Source organism: Dendropsophus ebraccatus, chromosome 10 (assembly GCF_027789765.1).
Source record: "Dendropsophus ebraccatus isolate aDenEbr1 chromosome 10, aDenEbr1.pat, whole genome shotgun sequence".
In the NCBI taxonomy this organism is placed as follows: Eukaryota; Metazoa; Chordata; class Amphibia; order Anura; family Hylidae; genus Dendropsophus; species Dendropsophus ebraccatus.
Genome location: NC_091463.1, coordinates 76137782 through 76159659, shown reverse-complemented (window position 1 = coordinate 76159659; position 21878 = coordinate 76137782). Strand labels below are relative to the sequence as shown.

Below are 21878 nucleotides of genomic sequence, written 5' to 3'. Positions count from 1 at the left end.
CTTCTAATGGAGCCAGATACATCCCCCATGTAGTCAGATACCTCCTCCATGTGGTTAGATACCTCCCCATGTGGTCAGATACCTCCCCATGAAGCCAGATAACTCCCCATGAAGCCAGATAACTCCCCATGAAGCCAGATACCTCCCCATAAAGCCAGATTCCTCCCCCATATAGCCAGAAACCTCTTCATGTAGCCAGATACCTCCCCCATGTAGCCAGATACCTCCCCCCCCATGTAGTCAGATACCTCGCTATGTAGCCAGATGTTTTGATGGATGATTTGATGTTGCTATTGATTAATGCTGAACAGAGAGGTCTGTGATGGGGTCACCCCTTGGAAATTTCTTTTTACTTTGGGGCACCCCTACTAAATAACTTTATACGAAAAACAAAACAAAACATCATTTAGTGACTCACAAGTGACGTCTTTTTTCATCTCAGGGGTCACTTGTGAGGAGAATGAGGAGAGGGTGGGGAAAGAAGAGGAGAAGGGGGGAGGGAAGGAAAAGGAGGGAGAGAAGAGGGTAAGTGGGAAGAGAGGAGAAGGGAGGAGAGAAGAGGAGAGGGGGGAGAGAAGAGGAGAAGGGGGAGAGTAGAGGGGTCACTTGTGAGGAGAAGGAGGAGAGGGTGGGGAAAGAGGAGGAGAAGGGGGGAGAAAGGAAAAGGAGGGAGAGAAGAGGAGAAGGGGGAGAAGAGGAGAAGGGGGAGAGTAGAGGGGAGAGAGGAGAAGGTGGAAAGAGAAGGAGGAGAAGGGGGAGAGAAGAGGAGAACGGGTAAAGAAGAGGAGAAGGGGAAAGAGGAGAAGGGGAAAGAGAAAAGAAAGAGAAGGGGGAAGAGAAGAGAAAGAGGAGAAGGGGGGGGGGGAGAGGAGGAGAACGGGGGAGAGAGGAGGAGAAGGGGGAGAAAGAAGGAGAAGCGGTAAAGAAGAGGAGAAAGGGAAAGAGGAGAAGGGGGAAGAGAAAGAGGAGAAGGGGGGAGAGAGGAGGAGAAGGTGGGAGAGAGGAGGAGAAGGTGGGAGAGAGGAGGAGAAGGTGGGAGAGAGGAGGAGAAGGGGAGAGAGAGGAGGAGAAGGGGGGAGAGAGGAGGAGAAGGGGGGAGAGAAGAGGAGGAGAAGGGGGGGATAGAGGAGGAGAAGGGGGGAGAGAGGAGGAGAAGGGGAGAGAGAGGAGGAGAAGGGGGGGAGAGGAGGAGAAGGGGGGAGAGAAGAGGAGGAGAAGGGGGGGAGAGAGGAGGAGAAGGGGGGAGAGAAGAGGAGAAGGGGGGAGAGAGGAGGAGAAGGGGGAGAGAAGAGGAGGGGGCGAGAGAAGGAGAAGGGGGGAGAGAGGAGGAGAAGGGGGGAGAGAGGAGGAGAAGGGGGAGAGAAGAGGAGAAGGGGGGGGAGAGAGGAGAAGGGGGCGAGAGGAGGAGAAGGGGGAGAGAAGAGGAGAAGGGGGGAAAGAGGAGGAGAAGGGGGGAAAGAGGAGGAGAAGGGGGGAGAGAGGAGGAGAAGGGGGAGGGAGAGGAGGAGAAGGGGGGAGAGAAGAGGAGAAGGGGGGAGAGAAGAGGAGGGGGGGAGAGGAGGAGAAGGGGGGAAAGAGGAGGAGAAGGGGGGAAAGAGGAGGAGAAGGGGGGAGAGAGGAGGAGAAGGGGGGAGGGAGAGGAGGAGAAGGGGGGAGAGAAGAGGAGAAGGGGGGAGAGAAGAGGAGGGGGGGAGAGGAGGAGAAGGGGAGAGAGGAGGGGGGGAGCGGAGGAGAAGGGGGAGAGAAGAGGAGAAGGGGTAAAGAAGAGGAGAAGGGGGGGAGAGAGGAGGAGAAGGGGGAGAGAAGAGGAGGAGAAGGGGGGGATAGAGGAGGAGAAGGGGGGAGAGAAGAGGAGAAGGGGGGAGAGAGGAGGAGAAGGGGGAGAGAAGAGGAGGGGGCGAGAGAAGGAGAAGGGGGGGGAGAGGAGGAGAAGGGGGAGAGAAGAGGAGAAGGGGGGGGAGAGAGGAGAAGGGGGCGAGAGGAGGAGAAGGGGGAGAGAAGAGGAGAAGGGGGGAAAGAGGAGGAGAAGGGGGGAAAGAGGAGGAGAAGGGGGGGGGGGAGGAGGAGAAGGGGGAGGGAGAGGAGGAGAAGGGGGAAGAGAAGAGGAGAAGGGGGGAGAGAAGAGGAGGGGGGGAGAGGAGGAGAAGGGGGGAAAGAGGAGAAGGGGGGAAAGAGGAGGAGAAGGGGGGAGAGAGGAGGAGAAGGGGGAGGGAGAGGAGGAGAAGGGGGGAGAGAAGAGGAGAAGGGGGGAGAGAAGAGGAGAAGGGGGGAGAGAAGAGGAGGGGGGGAGAGGAGGAGAAGGGGGGAGAGGAGGAGAAGGGGGGAGAGAAGAGAAGGGGGGGAGAGAAGAGGAGAGGGGGAAAAGAAGAGGAGAAGGGGGGTGAGAGGAGGAGAAGGAGGGGACAGAGGAGGGAGAAGAAAGGGTTTGTTGGAGGCGCAATCGCCCCATAGCACCCGCGGGTGGGTGATACTGCTGGGAGGGAGGAGAGTAGTGAGAGCAGTTCCTTTCAGCCGGCGACCACGCGATGCACCGGCAGTGACATTCCCCAGACCCCACTCAGCTCGTGATAGGATCCCGACTCCCCTTCCCTCCCGGACCACACTCTGCGGATAGCGGCAGCCCGCCCTCCCCCTGGCTCATTATCGATCGGATCCCGGGATGGAGGGCGCCGGACGTGCTATGCGGCGCTCGGTGATTGCGCCCCTGACACAGAGGGCACATAGCACCGGCACCCTCCATCCCGGGATCCGATCGATAATGAGCCAGGGGGAGGGCGGGCTGCCGCTATCCGCAGAGTGTGGTCCGGGAGGGAAGGGAAGTCGGGATCCTATCAAGGGCTGAGCGGAGTCCGGGGAATGTCACTGCCGGTGCATCGCGTGGTCGCCGGCTAAATGGAACAGCTTTCACTACTCTCCTTCCTCCCAGCATCACCAGTGTACAGAGCTGCTGCAGCTGGGAGGGAGATCGGAGCCGCTGCGGGCATCGGTGCCGGGACACTGCTGAGTGATAGCAGTGTCCCGGCACTGAAAACTAAATTTTATTTTCCCCCCCTTCCCCGCGTACCCCCTCAACCTGCTCCGTGTACCCCCTGGGATATGCGTACAGCAGATTGAGAAACCCTGGTTTAGAGGGTAGTAGCCTATAAAAGTGGCTCCAATGTTGAATTACAGGAAACTGAGCAATTGAGTAGTTGGATACAAAAAATATTACTGAGTGATCTGTGTCATGTCCCTCTAGAGCTGTTCCCCACTGTGGTCATCACCCACCAGCTGAGCAAGCATCTACCAGACACTCAGAAGAAGTTCAGGAGGATGGGAGTGGAGCACATTTTTCCTGTAGAGAATTACACAGAGGAGGATTATATGAGAACCCGAGGGAAACATGAAGGGATACTAAAGTGTCTGTATGAGATTATAAAAGATGTCGAGTTCCGGATGAGTTACACACGAGATCCAGTTGCTGAGAAGATTGGGAGGAAGAGATTCTTATATGAATTTGCCTACAACAGAGACATGGAGAAGGAAAGAGAGAGAACAGAACGCACCGTGAGGATTAAGTTGGAGGAAGAGAAGATCATGCGCAGATTGTCAGAGAGGAGGAATGGAGAACGATGTGATCGTCATGGCATCAAAGATTGTCCCAGTTTTGATTGTGTGATAAAGAGGTACTCTCGTAAATAAGGGTCTTTTTATGAATTCACAAGATGTTTATGTTCTAATACTATAGACATACATAGACATATGTATAGGCATACATGTAAGTGAAAGTAAATAAATAGGTAAATTGAAGTCCCTAAATAATATATCAGTAGGACATGTTATAAAAGATATGCATCCATTTTTTTTTAGCATGCACAAAAACATGGTTGACCACGTTTTTGTGTATTTAAAAAAATAGAGAAGGATCTGTTTTGATCCTATTTTTTTTAAATAATGGAAATCAATGGAAAAATAGATCAAAACGGACGCACACAAACTAATCAGTTATTTCATTTGTTTTTCATCAAAAACGATGTGTGAACCCAGCCTTAGAGTCAATTATGTTAGGAAATCATGTGAGTTCTATAAATAATAGAAAATAGCGTAGTGTTTCACTAGTTCAGGGCACCTCAGTGAAGAAGTGAAATATGATATGGACCTAGCCAGCATTCTCAGTTACAGTAAGGCACTTTGGAGTAATTTTGTTCTAGGAGTCACTGACAGGAACTGGTCATTCTGGGCCAGAAATTTTAGTTTTAACCCCTTAAGGACAGAGCCCAAAATTACTTTAAGGACCGCGCCAATTTTCAGTTTTGTTCAGCTTGTTTTTTTTCCTGAACAAAATGTGTACTTTGTAATGGCGCCTTTTAAAATACTATAAAATGAATGACAAAACCCCCGAACTATTATTTATGGGGTGAAATAAGGGGGGGGGATACTTTTCCGCAAATTGTGTGTGTGTGTGTGTGTGTGTGGGGGGTGGTCCGTGTTTACGAAATGCACTTTACGGTAAAACCAATATGATATTTTTATTTTATAGGTCAGTCCGAATACAGTGATATGGATATTTATATAGATTTTCTAATGTTTTACTGATTTTTTTAACAGTAAAACTTTTTTTTAACCCAAATAGGTATGATTAGAATGGCCCTAATGTGACTCCTATAAAGCTTTTCTTTTTTTCATCTATGGGGCTGTATAGGGTGTCAATTTTTGCGCCATGATCTCTAGTTTTTATTAGTACTATATTTGTGTAGATCGGACGTACAGTATCTATCACTTTTTATGGATTCCACAAGACCTATATAGGTTTATTTTGGTATCTGGCACCAAGACTTTAGCATTTGCTCTTTTAGGTCATGTAAGTTGTGAGGACTGGACTTTTTTTTTTTGCACACCCCATGTGGGGACTCCAGCCAGAAACCCTTTTTCAGTATCACCAGGGAGGGAGTGGATGAAGACAATAATGCCCACTTACCTCACTAGCTCCAATGCTGCTCCAGCCCCCGGTCCCCCTCTCAGAAGGAACTTGAAAATTGACATCGGCAGGCCTGCTCAGCCATACAGCAGCAAAGGCGGGACACTGATACAGCTGAGGAATGTCTGAGAAGTGATTGGCCAGAGACTGGGGGACCGAAGCACCACTGGAGTCGAGGAGGTAAGTGAACATCATTGTCTTTATCCACCACTGCTCGGAGATACTGAAAAAAAGTCCTTTTAATACCCCTTTAGGTTGACACCTTGAACAGTTTTCTCAAACCATTCCTGAACGATTGTTGTAGAGCAGCAAGGTACATAATATTTCTCAAATATACCACTTGATCTTAGAAATGTTAAGGTAGGTTGTACATGTCAAAGTTTCTGTATATCCACATGATGATCAAAGCTTTTATAGATTAAAAAAAAATTGCCCAAAGCATCACACTGACTGCTTTCTATAATGCACAATGGTACGTGGTAAAAAGCAGTATGTAGGCCGAACCACCAACCCATTTAAAGGGATTCACATGTTTAATCTGATGATCAAAGAGGAAGGAAGAAAATATACCACTGTATATCAATATTCTATATGCCTTTCTCATAACCAGTTTTTTTTCTCTCTTTTTTTTTTTTTTTAGAATATTTTATAAGTGACTGGTCCAATCTTCTAAACAGGACTTGCAATAATCCATACACATGCTGTGGAAACAACATTATTCAGTTGAAGAAATGACTGCAATAAACTTGTCGCATGTGAATATATCCTTATAGTGTACATTTGCAATTGAAAAAGGTTTATTATTAGAAAAACATTTAGATAGATGAGCAAAGCAAATTTGCGAATATTCACTAATCAAACATAAACAAACCGCACTAAAAAATATTTTCATTTCAGTTTTGCAAGTAAACATGACTAAATTAAAATGACTTAAATGAGGAATGAATGACTAAAGTGAGGAAAGAGAGACATTCACAACAATGTTTTGCCCCCCACAGTCACATAACCTACTACCATTGTATATGAGACAAATATTATCACATCTTGACTAGTGACATTAGACTGTACACAGCTTCTGCAGACCTTTATAAGTGATTATTTTGCAGTTATTCAGTGACTCACAGGGGACGTTTTCTCTTGTTCACTTTTGTGTTCTTTGCCATCTTGCCCAGTCATGTTGAAAACTTCTTCAGCCATGACTCACCTCTGCAGAATCTGCGAGACAAACATTTTAGGCTCTTCTCCCCAGTATCATCCTCATCTTTATACAAACTTTTCATCTGCATTACACAGTTAATCCCCCATTACACGGCCCTATCTTCAAAGCAAACGAGTACCGACCTGTCAGATCAGCGTTCGTTTGCTCCTTGTTCCCTGCTTGCTGCCACAGTGCTATTACATGTGCCGACAGTGAGCAGGTAAATGTGGGGGTTGGGGGCTACAGGGAGCTGTGAGGGGGCTGCTCCAACGATTGTTAGATTGTCCGGGCGACCGATAGAAGATAGCGGCGGTCTGCTGCCATTGTTCCTATTGCACGGAGTGACTGCAGCAGATTGTTGCTATTGTGGTTTATAATATGGCTGATAATCACTTCATGTTATAGGGCCTTTACTCTCTGTGCCCCAAATAGTAGTCAGACCACTTGTGCACCCATATGGTATTAGGCCTCCTGTGTGCTGTGTGAGCATTGAAGAGTGGCCCATTTATATTAGGACACTCTTCAATGCTCCCCTACAGTAATCAGGCCCCTCTGAGCCCCATATAGTAGTTTGGCCACATCTGTTCCCCATTTGCCCTCAGTGCTCACCAAGGCCTCCTCACCCTGTCCCCAAATAGTATTAGCCCCCACCTGTGCCTCCATAAAGAGTAGCAATCCCCATATAGTGTATGACAAATTTGTTTCAGTCCCTATATTGTATAAGCTCCCCTATGTCGCAGCCCCCATATAGCATAGGTCTCCCTGTGTAGCCCCAACATATTATAACCCCCCTGTGTAGCCCCCACATAGTATAGCCCCCCTTTGTAGTCCCCCTGTGTAGCCCCAACATAGTATAGCCCCCCATGTGTAGCCTCCACATATTATAGGTCCCCTGTGTAGAGGTTTCATTGTGGAAAACAAACAAAAGGATACTCACCTCTCACATCGCTCCTCCGAAGTTTCTCCACCTAGAGCTTGGTAACTGTAGCTACTATGTCACAGAAAAGGAGTAAGCACAGAAAAGGAGTAAGGGTATGTGCAAAACCCCAACTTGAGTGGAAGTTTCAAGTGGAGTCCGTGTGCGGACATAAAAATTAGAGGGGCAACAGCTTGTAGCTATTGACCTGTAATATTAACCAAATTACTAATTACAGGGGTTGTTTTTGATCTTATTTATCACTAAATATTAATTGTAAGAAGGCAGAACAGGACAAGGACCCTTTATTAACTTTTCATCTATTCCCACATATATGTGTTACAATGGTGCATGGTAAAAAGAAGGATGTACTGTAGGTTAAACCAACAACCCACTTAAAAGTATACACATGCATATCTGATGATCTAAGAAGGAAAAAGAAAATATACCACTGTACTATATATCGATATTCCTGTACTCCTTCCCCATATCCATGCTTATTATAAAAAATGGTGTTAAAGTCTGCTGATATACGTCTTCAGCCTTTATGCTCTTTTGTTTGAAAATAAAAGTTACCCTATCTATCTCTGTATTTGTCTACATTCTTTTATTCTCCAACAAGTATTATACACAGGTTCAACTGATTAACATGGACCTGTTCATCAGTTGTATTGTTCTGCATCAATCCATTGTTCTTACTGACAAAAAAAAATCAGCTGCTTTCAAAATCACATTAGAGGAAAAAAATCATGTTGATAGATTTGTGTTCTGACATTTGTAAAAATTCAGCCAGCGTCCAAATCAAAATGAAACTCTTATTTTGTACGATAGCGGGAGGATAAAATAGCTAGAAATGGACTTAGAGAGCACATGGAGTTTTCCAGGTGTAAGTAGCTAAGTTTCTTTTACAAATGGTTAATATTTATCAAAATTCAAATTTCAAGCAGGAAATAGAGGGCCTATAGATACATTAAATGGAACACAGTAGAAGACCAATGGGGGAGGGGTGTGTGCAATGTTTTTTGTCAAATTTGAAAATATATTAATGGGGTCAATGTTAAATAACATTTGATTTTCTTTCAGTAAAGTTTTTTTTTTCCATTTCTAAATGTTATCCCAATCTTTGGTGTGACAAGAAACTAGAAATTATAATTTATTGAACAACAAAATAAGTAGAGCTATATTTACACCCTGAACAGTCAGGTTTCAAGGGGTCGATATTCAGTCATAGGGCCAGTTTACACAAAGTACAACTGGCAGAATTCTGCGGTGGAACTCTCCACACAGAATCCCGCCAGCCTCCGTGTCAATACTGGCAGTCTATGGGAGGGCTCGTGCCTCCTATCTCCGCGCGGAGAAATTAAATGTCAATTCTTCCGAGCAGAGAGGCGCGGAGAGAGGAGGCGCACAAGCTCTCCCATAGACTGCCAGTATTGACACGGAGGCTGGCGGGACTCCACAAAATTCTGCCAGTTTTACTCCGTGTGAACTGTTGCGGATAACTACACTTGGATTACGTCGGTCACCCCCTGCGCTCCCACCTGAAGTTCCGCCCGTCACATATTGTAGGCTCCATTCTAAGCTCGGGCGGATGTAATCGTCTGATCAAAGAATTGACATGTCTGCGCACAGTTATCCGAGACATTTAGCATTTTCATAAGCTAGACTATATGGACTATATTACTAATGGTGTTAAGAGCTATTTGTAAATTCCACCATGAAATTTTGGTATTCCTAGAGACTGCATTCAGCAACTTGCGTTCTGTTCTCAGAAAGATCGGTGATAATATTCTGGACAAAAGAATAATCGATGATCAACTGGAAACTTGTAGTCAATGACAGACCATGTAGCCAAGCTAACAGGAGATACAATGCCAGCCTGGAAACTAAATAATGATGTCTGGTTACTATTTTATTTAGAAACTAAAACCCTTGATATTAAAGCATGTTTTTTTGTTTGTTTTTATTATGTATCGGCAATACAAAACCACCAACTAGAACTCCTAATGCTTATGTGTCATAATATGTTAATTATTTTTCCCATGACAGGGAACACAGACCATCTCATAAGTCCGAGCTCTGGAGCCATTGCTGTTTGGTGCAGGACTGATCTCTAGATGCATTGTATCCACTGTTGGTTTTAAAGAAAACTTTTGCAATATAGTTATAAGGAATAAGAAGATCTCCATGCGAGCTAGGCCTTGTCCCAAACACATGCGCTTTCCTAAAATAGAAGAACGAGCATCAGTGGACAATATAATATGCATCAATCATAGTTGTCATGTTTTAGATATTTATGCTTAGCCGCCTATGTGTGCTACTCTCTCCACTGAAGTTTATGTAATGGCACCCCCACTTCTAGCTGATGCTATCACATCCCTTCATCCAAGATCTTGCTGCCTTTTCATGCTCCTACCATCTACTATAGGACAAAAGGAAATCATGATGCTCTTGTGGCTCAACACCCCCAAATTGTCTAACATTGAAAAGAGAACCCAGTGTAAGTTCAAAACACTAAGCTAAAAAAAGTCAGTTCAATTTTGTATTAATATTCTTTCTATAGATATGTTGCTAGTTTTCTCCACATGGTTGTGGGTGCTTTTAACAAGGGGAAACAAGTAATCAGAAGGATCCATTGCAAATATTCAGAGTAGTCCCCCCAGCACAAATAATTGCCATGTGTCAATGTGCTTTTTTCCCTGCACTTACTACTGCATCAAGGCTTCGCTTTCTGGATAAAATGGTGATGTCACAACCCGACTCCCAGAGCTGTGCGGGCTGTGGCTGCTGGAGAGGATGATGGCAGGGGTACACTAAGGGGCACAGGGGACTGGAGGGACACTGAGCATCCCTCTGCCATCATCCTCTCCAGCAGCCACAGCCCGCACAGCTCTCTGAGTCTGGTCGTGACATCACCATTTTATCTAGGAATTGAAGCCTTCATGTAGTAGTAAGTGCATATTGGGGATTTGTATAACTTTCGTAGGCCAAAACAATACTTCAAAAAAAAATTTCACCGGACTTCTCCTTTAAAGCACTCTCAAAATTAATATTTAACCAACTGCTGTTGACTTGAAGGACAACTTCAGACAGGGCGTTTTTTTTTTTTTTTAGTAAAGGTGCCAGGGAGGGGGAGGCTGAAAGACATAACATGCTCTCACCTCCAGGTGCTGGGTAACAGCGCTCTGGTCCCCTGGGTCCCTGGGCGCTTCCTGGTTATAGAGGGGACCCGGGTCCTGACGTGTCAGGGCCACTCAGCCAGTCAGCGGGATCCCGTTACTGCCGCTGACTCGCTGGGCGGCCTTGAAACGTCACGGCCCAGGCCCCCTCCTTAACCAAGAAACAGCCGGCGCTGGAGCGGCGGTAGGTGGCATCAGTGCTGGAGCCCGCGAGGTGAGAGCATGTTATATCTTTCAGCCTCCCCCTCCTTGTCCCTTTACAAAAAATCGCCCTGTCTGAAGTTGTCCTTTTAAAGAGGTTATCCAAGGAGTGGAAAGTTTTCTGCTTGATCTCCCTACCAAGTAGCTAAGGAAATGTGAACAACTAGGCCTTTCATTCTAGGGGCCCTAAGAAGCCACTTGGTCAACTTGTATGGTTTGTGTATCTTAGGGCAACTTTTATTATATTGTCAGCTCAAAAACTATTTATTAATAATAAATATGTAATTGATATTTGCAGTACAATTTATTAGTAAGTGTTACCTGTTGAAAAGGGCATAAAAGCCTCATTTTTCTTAAAGCTGCCCTTCTCGTCAAGGAAATGTCCAGGGTCAAATTGCTCTGGGTTGGTGAAGTATGTTGGATCTTTCAGAACAGACGTTAGAACTGGAAAAACCATTGTACCCTAGAATTACATGAGGCAAGAGTTTATTAAGGCTAAATACTGTAATCACTTTAAAAAAAAATATGGATTTCTGAAGACATTGGTGCATAATGCTTTACAGTCAGGGATGTGTGACTGGTGATATTGCACGGGGTGCATCATGTTCCCCCCACTCTCCTTGCTTTAGCCATACCGACCTGTAAAAACTGACCAGATTACTTACCTTCCTGTTTTATTTGCCAGTTATACTCCTGCTGCCTTGCTCACCAGCAAATAGATATAAAACTGAAGGAGCTGTCTGGAGTATTTAGGGGGCACCTAGTAGGATTAAACTGAAGTCACTGGCCCCATTCACTCATAGCATTACACCAGTTAGTTACCAGTTAGGGTCTTTTCATACTGTTTTGCAGTATCTGTAGAAGGTATACTGTATGTTGGGAGGATTTGCAGATATTTGCAGGTATATGGCCATAGAAATACTGTATCATCCATTGCCAATTTGCTCCCATTATAAAAATTAAGACCCAGTTAAAGTACAGTAGAGTCCTAAATTCTTGGCTACATAGGTGCATTAAGCAAGAGGCGTTGCCAGTGGCGTAGCTACCAAAGAGGCAGGGTAGGCAGCCGCTATGGAGCCCGTGAGGGAGGGGGGCCCAGGGATGTACAGGGAAGTGAGAGCCGTCCTGTGTCCTTCTGCTTAACCCCTTATGTACTGCAGTGTGTAAGTGACGCAAAGTTCATTTACATGCTGCACCACAAAAAAAGGGTTAAAAGAAGATGAGAAGGAGATCTCAGCTTTACTGCTCTGATAACCCCTGACCTCTGTTCTCTGGAGCTCCTTCAGAGGTCACTTACACATTTTAGTACATAAGGGGTTAAGTAGAAGGTGGTCTTCTCTTGCAACTATTTAAATCTTATACATCTGCTCTGCCAGTCACTCTTGTGACTGCCTTTGGCCACAATAGATTTTCTTTTTTGGCCACAACCCCAGGGATACAGTTTTTTCTGCTATGGGGCCCCATTAATTCTAGCTATGGCCCTGGGCGTTGCTAACATGTGGATGGCATGAACTTGGCTTTTTCTGCCAGGGATCGACCCAGGGGAATTTGCATATCAATTAAAGTGTGATATCTTGGTACTCAATCTGTGAATTATCAAAAATAAAATAAAGAAAAAACATGCACAGATACAAGGTTAGGAGCCCTATGCAGCCATGGCCAGGTCTACTTTAACTTAACTTATGTGAGTATTTAAGGAGTAAGTAAAACAATATTCTGACCTTAGGTATATGATATCCTCGAAAGGTTGTGTCTTCACTGGTCTCATGTGGCATTCCAGTTGGCACAATATCAGCAAATCTCTGGATCTCATGAATGACGGCCTCTGTGTATGGCATCTTATTCCTGTCTTCAAAGGATGGACATCTATTGTGGCCAATAACTCTGTCTATTTCTTCATGGATATTTGCTGGAGTTATATTAAAAAAAGAATAATACAAAAACTAAATGGATAGGAGCCAACATCAACACATTGTAGACTATACGTATGACCACTGGACTGATCAAAGACACAATGCTAGTGACCCATAGGTAACCCTGGTTTACCCTTTCCTTTTCCATTTGGCCCAGACCATCACATAGGCCAGCTACACGTCACCTCTGCAGGGTGTGCTGACCAGGGGACAATATGACTTGTCTTCTGGTCATTGTTATTACTATTGAATTTTTCTTTTTAATCATGTTGACATGTCATAAATTATATGCATCTTTATTATATGTATATTTATAGATTGCATCCATTGTATTCTTCAATCACTACTGAACTAGAGGAACTTAAGGCCCTATTACAAGGGTCAACTATCGTGCGGAAAATCACTACATCATTTAAATTAAAACAATAATCGTTTAGTGAGTATGCAGACAATGGTCAAAAAAATGTTTCATGTTGTTGATTGCATCTTCTCCACTGACCCTAAAATCATCATTATTGTTCGCTAAATATTCGCTACTCTTCCGTGTATGTACACATTGGGGGAGATTTAGCAAACTGGTGTAAAGTGAAACTGGCTCAGTTGCCTTTAGCAGCCAATCAGATTCCACCTTTCATTTTCAAAGAATCTGTGAGGATTGAAAGATGGAATCTGATTGGTTGCTAGGGGCAACTGAGCCTGTTATCCTTTACACCAGTTTGACAAATCTCCCCCATTGTTCTTTTGCTGGGATAAGCAGGAGTAAATGATCCGTTATATATTTGTTTTTTTTCTTTATCTTTATGTACAGTATTAGATTTTCATGTATTTTCATGTAACTTCTCGATTTTCCTTATGACTTTTGTGTGTCATGTATCCATGTAGCATAAGCTGCCCTGCTGCCGCTTGGGATCTACTGTTTATTAAACTAACTTTATCTCTGGATTTTTTAAAATTTTATAATATATACTTTCTTATGCCAAAACATACACATCTACAATTCTTAAAACTTAGCTTATCGTGCGTTTACCGATTATCGTTCGAATTTTCGCAATAACAATCGCATTTGAGCGATAATCGGCTCGTGTAAACACAGCAAACAATCAAGCAATGCGCGAAAAATCGTTCATTGTGATCTTTCAACATGTTCTCAAATTGTCGTTTGTTGTTCGCTAAAAATTCTTTCAAAGATTAACCCTATGTGTGAGATGGGCTTAAGCGATCTTATAAACGATCACAATAACGATTTTACTAACGAATTTTCGACCAATTTTTTTAAAGGTTTTTTCGTCTAAACGCTGATCGTTATAAAAACCAAACCGTTGCTTCAAAATTGTTAAACGATCGATTAGAGTAGAATACTGTTGATTGGTAATTACCTCCACATGTCAACTGCCCCCATGTACCCATCATCATCATTATACTCAAGTGAATCCCCATCTCAAACCTGCTTCCTAATTAAAATTCAACTTCCATTCTGGTTATGAGTACTGACTTCTATTTTAAAAACTATTTGGGACAAATAAGAAGAATGGGGTGGATTAAGAAGCTGAAAGATCACACATTTCACGGTGAACAAGTTTGCTAATAGTACCTTGTATTTGAGGGTATTTAATAAGGATCAAGAAGCTATATCTCAGTGTCATACTTGAGGTCTCTGTCCCAGCAAAAAACAAGTCAATTACTGTTGACTTTAAATTCTCCTCATGAAATTCTGTATGTGGGTTATTTTTTTCCTAGCAAAAAAAAAAAAAAAAAAAAATAACATTATTAAATATGTGAAAAATAGCCCATATGGTTATTCCGAGGAAGTAGAAAATCCCCTTCTCTGCAACGTTTACTGAGTGGCTGTAAGAGGTTCGCTGGCATCCCGTTTGTTTTCCCGCCCTGTCATATAGGTGTTCTTCTTCCCTGTATTTTGCAGACTTATGCCTTTCCGTCCCCCTCTTAACAACAAGAGTTTTGACATACAGCAATTAATGTCCTACATGCCTGCTATATATTAACATGCCAAGATTTCATTGCACACTTATTTCTGTACTGATAGGGCCTATTCACACTGAGTAAAACAGGCGGAATTCCGTAGCGGACCCCCCCCCTGCCACGGAATCCTGCCTACCTTAGTGTGTCAATGGGATTGGGCACCTCCGCTTCTGACACTCTCCTCTCACAGAATGGTAATACCAGTTGGGATTATTTTGTTCATATTACCTTATGTGAAACAGGTCATGGACCTTATGGGTAACTATATGCCTTGACGAACCTACTTCTTTCATTTTTACCAGGAAGCAGTCTATGAAGTCTCTTGGGCAGTCCTCATCCAGTGTTTCCTGGTGAGACTCTGCCATATCCATGACAAATTTTCTAAGTTTGTTAAGATTTTTGTTGATGTTCTGGTGTGGACCAGGAAGAAAGCGAAGCACATTGGGAAACATACTAAAAAGCTGCAATAAAAAAAAAAAAAAAAAAAAAGTTATATACTAGTAATGTAAAACACCTTAGCACACCCGTACACTCCTTACAAGAATTACCTGACCAGAGCGAGAATTCATCAGTCTAAAGATGTCTCGAATATACGAGATAAGGGTCATGAATTTCTCATCTTCATAGCCAAATCTTTCACCAAACACAATGGAGCAGATCACATTGGAGACAGCCAACCCAAGCATAAATGTTGGATCAAATGGTGTATCTGTTCATTAACACAGCATTAGTATTTTAGTATCAATATTTTTTTTTATTTTTTGTAAACCTTTTAGCTGTATGACACTTTCTATGTGTGATAATCCTGTATAACTCCAAATGATGGTCATTAGAGTTGAGCAAGTAATAATTTTAACTCTGTAAACATATAAAAATTCTGTTTTTATTTATTTTTTGTTTCTTCAGGTGATGTTGAAATAAAATATACAAAAACTTTAACGAAAAAATGTAATAGCTTTATGCAAAACACATTACAAAGGAACGTGGAGAATACTTTTAATGGTCAACATTCCCCACATTCCCTGGCTCATTTCTATGTGATTAGCATAAAGCTATTAGATTTTTTTTATTCAGATTTTTTATATATTTTTTTTTAACCGCCGCCACACTGTTAATTAACTATCCAGGATGACACAGGCACAGGAGCTATCAGTGATAGCCGGGGACCTGCCGCAACTCTCAGCACCAAAGCCGCGCTCTGGTGCTGAGGGTAAACCCTATAGATACTGCAGTCAGCACGACCGCAGCATCTATAGGGCTCCAGGCAGAGAATTCTCCCTCTACAGAGGGAGAATTCTCTCTCCGGTGTCCATCGGGGCTCTGCGAAGTGATTGCAGAGCCCCGATGGTAACCATGGAAACCGGAAGCCTCAGGTTTCCTGGCTACGGAAGCCGGCGGGAGTCAGGAGGGAAAGCTGGGCGCGCGGGGCGCGCCCGTGAGCTCTTCCCCTCCGCTCTCTCCCCTGCTGCTGTTACAAGATAGTAACAGCGGCAGGGGACAGGGGAGAGGGGGCAGACATATGGACATCAGCTTATGGGATCATTATGATCCCATAGGCTGATGTCCAAATACGACCTGGGCATTGAGGCATCAATGACCCCAGGTCGTGAAAGGGTTAAAAATCCTCTCAAGGAATGAAATATACATTTAAAAAATATATATATTTTTTCCCCTTTTTTAATGGAACTACAGAAAAAGTGACATCCATATTCGAGCAGCAGGCGAGTATGCTCACTTATCACTAACAGTCATTCATCTACTATATAATATCAATATACAATGCACACATTACTATTAACAAATTCTATGTTTGTATGTAACCTAAACAATACAGACCAACAATACCAGTATATAAGGGATATAAAATATCACCACACTATAACTAAATAATTAGGTAGGTGGAGAGATCCCCCAATAAGTAGATAGGTGTAGAGGTAGAAAGTTTTCCCAATAAACTTGTGCCCTTTGAAGGTAGATAGGTTTCCCAGTAGGCAGATAGATGTAGAGGTAGAAAGTTTTCCCAGTAAACTTGTGCCCTTTGAAGATAGATAGATTCCCCAGTAGGCAGATAAGTACCCCTTGCAGGTTTGTAGTGCTCTAGTAAGTAGACAGATCGTCCCTTTTGGTATAGAAGTACCCCCTCTTCCCCTAGCTAGATATATTTGCCCTTGGAGAAATAGGTGTCTCCCTCTAAAGTAGATAAGTGCCCCCTATAGGTAGACAGGCGCACCGTGTGGATAGCTAAATAATCCCATAGATAGGTGCCCCTATAAGTAGACAAGGCCCCCCCATGAAGATAGTCAGGTACCCCTTACAAAACAAAATTACTGAACTCACCTGCTCTCAATCCTATACTAACCCCATTCCTGTAGTTTTACTGGTTGTGGCTTCTTAACTCATATCATGAGAGGCCAGAAGCAGAGCAGAACTTTTATGCCCATCCCTCCTAGTCCATTTAACTGCATTAACATCCTAAGCACTTGCAATGGAAAATTTCAAGTGTGGGAATTGGGGAAAGTGACCCACATTCCCCAGTGCTAGAGTGCCCCTCGGGTAGGTGTTAGAACCCTAGGTGGATAAGTACATTCGCCTACCTCTTGTCCTGTCCCTGCATTTTTATTTTATATCACTTGCTTTAGATAAGTATAACTAAATCCACCTGGTAATCATATGGTAGTGAACGGGACATTTCTAGAAGCAGCTCAGTCACAAATTGGTAGGTCACCTTGGAAAGATAGCAAGCAACCACCCAAAGCAGATCAGCACCTCCAAACTGATGGAAAGAAATTCACAGATGTATATTGCTATGAGCGCAACACGAACACAACCACCTAATGCTGTTTTATTAGAAAATAGAAAATACAGAGTTTACCTGCCCTGGGTAAATTTCCGATACTTTATTAAACTTGATGAAAGCCTCATGGTTGGCCGAAAGTTGCATGACTAGAATAAATAGCTTAAGTGAACGACTCTCCGCAGTGAGTGTTACTTTCCACCTTGATCTATGTGCTTGGAATAAAGAGTATATACTGTAGTATAAGCACCAACCTTTGTATTTGCCAAATCTCTCTGCAAGACACAATGCTTCTTCCTGGATCCTTTCCTCAACACTCCTTTTTCCCATGCCAAAATTTCTTAAAGTCATCAGAGAGAATCGACGCATCGTTTTCCATCTGTCCCCGTTGCTCAGGATGACCCCTACAGCAAATCAGAGGCTATTAAAGAGACTCTCTGTAAAATGTCTTAACATGCAAAATGATAAACAGATATAGTCTCAGAAGTATTGCCCCAAGTGGACAGGTAGATAAGTACAATGGTCACCTTTCTGGGGTCTCTGCCAACCCTGGTGCCTGGGATGGGGTGGGGGTGGGGCTCCATAAACGGTAAAGTGTGGCGTTATTAAAATCAAACATGATTTCAAATTTGTTTTGCCAGAAGAAGTAGTGTATTTATGTCTCCCCAGTGGTTGTGATTTGTGTTGTAGCCTGTTGAGGGATTTAATGGAATTAGAGATGAGCAAAGCACCTCGTTTAATCAGCGCTCCGCTCATCAGGTCAGCTGCTTGTCAGCGCTGCTCTGCTTCCTGCTGCTCCACCCCAGGTGCTGGGGAAAAGCTGGATCCAATCCAGGGAATCTGGGAGAAGTGTCCTAGGATTGGATCCAGCTTTCCCCAGCATCCTGGGAGGAGTGGCAGGGAGCGGGGCAGTGGAGAAAGGCCAACAGCTTAATGAGCGGAGCACAGATCAAACAAAGCGCTTTGTTCATCTCTAAATGGAATGTTGACATATTTTGTAGAATTTGAGGAGAGGTAAGTGTGGACACATATGTATTTCCATGGAGTTCAACCATCACCACATTCTGGCCTAAAGAGCTTCAGTTTTTGCTGATCTAACTTAGATGGTCACTGTCATTTCAAAATACTTTCTCCACAGAAAATGAGAGGCTAGGGCTTAGCTACTGCTATGTACATAAGTGGGGGAGAGCAAGCCTGGGATGTGAATCTACAATCTGTAAACCTGTCTGCCTCATCCAGAGGATCCCCACTCACTGTCACAGAAAGGTAAATCTAGGCTTCCATCTCATCTCTGCAACAGCAGCAGTTCAATGCTTAGTGTAACCCATTCCTTGCTGTAGCAGTATTGTACTGTAAATCATTCTTAAGCACAGTGCAGTGTGTTCATTCCAGTGCATGACTGTGCACCATGGAGGTGACATTTGGGGGTTCAATAATTGCACTGAAAGCACTAAGATCATTCTGAAGGATTAATGTAACAAAAACATGCAGAATTTTGATTTTTTTTTTAAACTATAAATACACCTAAAAGCTTTCTGAGAATGTCTCCTCTTCAATGCCTGTATGCTGTATTTTCAGTCTATGCTAACCACATATTCTCTTCTTCCTCTGGTAACTGGGCATGGGTAATTCCTAAATTATAGCCATTTTAGCAGCACGAGGCTATAATACTGGCACAGAAAGGGATGACCACTGTTCTCCTTGTTCATCCCTCCTCTTTGTTCATTAGACCTTTATCAGTCTTTACTTACCATAGTCTTTAAATATCAGAATAGTAAGACTCAAGTTTGCTCTGTCACTGAACACATGGCTTTGATCGACTAGAGCCTCTTTGACAGCATCATAACCTATGAGCATGATAGTACGCTGGCTGGCCAGATGAAGCGTGTAGACCGGTCCGTATGTCTCCCCCAGCTGTGCAGGAGCAGAAGTAATAGATGTTAACTTTAAACACATAAAAGTTATTCCGTGATCTTTGAGATGCCGGCTTTAAAGGAGTAATTCAAATTCCTAGATTTAAAGTTTGTTTTAATAAAGAGAAACCCTTGTAAAAGGGGACCCCGGGGGGGTTGCAAATCAACTGGTGGCAGAAAGTTATATCACTTCTGTACTTGTCAGCTGCTTTATGTCCTGCAGGAAGTGATGTATTCTTTTCAGTCTAACACAGTGCTCTCTGCTGCCACCTCTGTGCATGGCAGAAACTGTTTAGAGCAGTAAAGGTTTTCCGTAGGGATTTGCTACTGATTTGGACAGCCAGAGGTGGCAGCAGAGAGCACTTTATTAGACTGGAAAGAAAACACCACTTCCTGCAGGGCATACAGCAACTGATTAGTACTGTAGGACTGTTATGTATATTGGAGTACCCTTTAAAGGAATTGCATCAGCTAGATTTTTTTCTTCTTACTGAACAGAGCCAGATACTGGAAGATGCTCTTTATTTCTTTTCTGTTAAAATGAAAACTGCAAGATTTCAGGATTACTTTTATAATTTATAGTACAAAACAAAATCATGCATTCTTTTATTTATATATATATATATATATATATATATATATATATATATATATATATATATAAAAAAATTTGGGGGGAGGGTCTTTTTTTAAAAAAAATTTGATTTTCTTTACACTTCTTTAGTAACCCTAGTGAACTGTTAAATTTGCGATCTTCTAGAACACGTTGCATGTACCATGGTGTTATAGTAGATTTACATTGCAGGGCTATCAATTGGATCCCAGACAATTTAAGTAACTGGCAGGCATATACTGTGGTTGCCATTGACAATGACAGGGGCTGAAATCATCAGTGTGATCACAGATGCCGGTCAGTGATGGTTAGTGTCAGCTGCCTATAGTCATGTATGAAGCGAGAGAAGCTTCTGAACTTACTATATAAACCCTAAATATACATTGTCCATACTGTATATATAAAACAGACATTGCCAAGATAAAAAATAAAAAAAATCTAATCTCACCTTCACCAGACTTCTGGGCAGCTCTGTGGTGCTAATCTGCAGTATATTCCCCAGGACAGGCAGTGGGGTAGGGCCGGGGGGTTGATTTTTGTGGGTGACATGATTCCACCATGTAATGAGATAAAGGAGCAGACTAACTCCGGTAATGAAGAGAAGGCTGAGTGTTATACTGAACTCCATACTGATGGTATAGTAACAGGAAGGTCTGTCTCTGAACTCTGTCCCTGTGTGTGTGCACACTGTAGGCGTAACCTTGAAAACATTCTATAGCTTAACCCCTAAGTGAACAGTCTGTTATTAGTGTAGATTTTAGCATAGCAGCTCAGGTTTCAGGACACATTCTGTAACTTGAAGCTCCTTGATCTCAATTGAAAATCTGGAACAGTGCCATCTTGTGATGAGCGAACATTCCAATGTTCGGTTCGGATCCCGAACAAGAACATAAAAAAAAATGATCATGATCAGCTCGTGTTCGCCGAACATTCACAAACAAATAATGAAGTTACAGTAAAAGCATACGCTTCAGTCTACACATGCGTACAGATTATCAGGTGCAAAGCGTAAATTACGCAGTTGTGAGCACATTTGGGTATGCATTTCATTTGCATTCATTTGCATACACAGTTGTGTACAGATTGCGCACATTTTGGTGTAGAGTTACGTACATGTGTACAGATTATATCAGACGCAAAGCAGTTGCGTACGTTTGCAAGTTTGAATATGTTCGAAAATTATCGTTATCCATTCCGATCATCGAACTAATTTTTTTGTGATTGGCGAACATGAACAATTAGCTTCTTGTTTGTACAAACATACGAACGTTTACGAACTAGTGCCATCCAGCTACCTCGTGGATTGCTTAAAGGGGTTATCCAACACTTAGTAAAAAAAATTGTTGCTCAGGACATTGTTTTCCCGGCTTACCTAATCACCCATGTTCTAACAGTAATAAAAAACACCATTTGGGCATCTCTGTAAAACCAGTTTCATGATGTCTATATGTGCTTAAAGGGAACCTGTCTCCCGACCCCCCGCTAGAGCCCTTCATACTTACCTGATCGCGCACTGCAGAGGTGAGTCCTACACTCATAGAGAATGAGTGGTGAGTCCGATGCTCCATTCATTCTCTAGGAGCGTCGAACTCATCTCCGCGGCGCGCGCCGGGCTTCCCGCGGGGATGGAAGCGGAAGAAGCGGGACAAGCAATCAAATAAGTATCCGCGGCTCTAGCGGGGGTCGGGAGCCTGTCACCCCGGCACCGGGGGTGACAGGTCCTCTTTAACATCCATATTGGTCAGTAAAGTGTGCACTGGGCGATACAACAAGTCCCATAATCCTCCTCATCAGAGATTAGTGCTATGTGGCTCTTCCACCTTCCCCAATCTCCTCCCTGAATCACCTGCCATGTGCAATTCCCACATCAGCAGGTAGTCATGTTGACGGCCGACAAATCCTGCAGGTACAGTTCAATTGTGTGGTATACAATGATAGCAGAGCACTTGCTCCATTGTTACTTGGCATAAAAAATGTGACTTCCACAGTACTCTGGGAATCAGGGATGAGCATCCACACATCTTTTGTGTACATCACCAGGGGAGCTGACCTGAATGAAGAGACCAGAGTTTGCCAAGCCCCTTATGATAATGAAAGTTTGGTGGTGTTGTTACAAAAAGGTACCAGAGTGGGGAACACTGGGGACGACCATTCAGAAAATAGGGACTGAACTGCACAACCTCCGGCAGGGAGTAGGGGGTGTGACAAGTGGTC

At 43.4% G+C, this 21878-nt stretch overlaps 2 protein-coding genes across 2 annotated transcripts in view; one reads left to right on the top strand and one right to left on the bottom strand.

Annotated features, from left to right (window-relative positions):
- LOC138766090 (uncharacterized) overlaps window positions 1–5853 on the top strand; it is a 43048-nt gene extending 37195 nt beyond the window's left edge. Inside the window, exons 4-5 of the mRNA XM_069943427.1 lie at window positions 3239–3665; window positions 5598–5853. Of these exons, the coding sequence (XP_069799528.1) occupies window positions 3239–3665; window positions 5598–5613 (443 nt within the window). The 3' untranslated portion in view covers window positions 5614–5853. The remainder of the gene's footprint in view (window positions 1–3238; window positions 3666–5597) is intronic.
- Window positions 5854–9023: 3170 nt separating this feature from the next.
- On the bottom strand, window positions 9024–20292 carry LOC138766082 (cytochrome P450 2B19-like). Its single transcript, XM_069943419.1, has 9 exons — window positions 20113–20292; window positions 18890–19052; window positions 17393–17542; window positions 14893–15053; window positions 14629–14805; window positions 13956–14097; window positions 12173–12360; window positions 10773–10914; window positions 9024–9295 (listed from the first exon to the last, which is right to left on the bottom strand). The coding sequence occupies exons 1-9, from the start codon at window positions 20290–20292 to the stop codon at window positions 9099–9101; spliced, it is 1500 nt and encodes a 499-aa protein (XP_069799520.1). The 3' UTR covers window positions 9024–9098.
- Window positions 20293–21878: the final 1586 nt, after the last annotated feature.

Coding starts and splice junctions, on each gene's coding strand:
- LOC138766082 (XM_069943419.1), bottom strand. CDS start 20,292: ATGGAGTTCAGTATAACACTCAGCCTTCTCTTCATTACCGGAGTTAGT. Junction 14,098..14,628: donor TCCTGGTAAAAATGAAAGAA/GTAGGTTCGTCA, acceptor TTTTTTTGCTAG/GAAAAAAATAACCCACATAC. Junction 9,296..10,772: donor TTTTATGCCCTTTTCAACAG/GTAACACTTACT, acceptor CTTCTATTTTAG/GAAAGCGCATGTGTTTGGGA.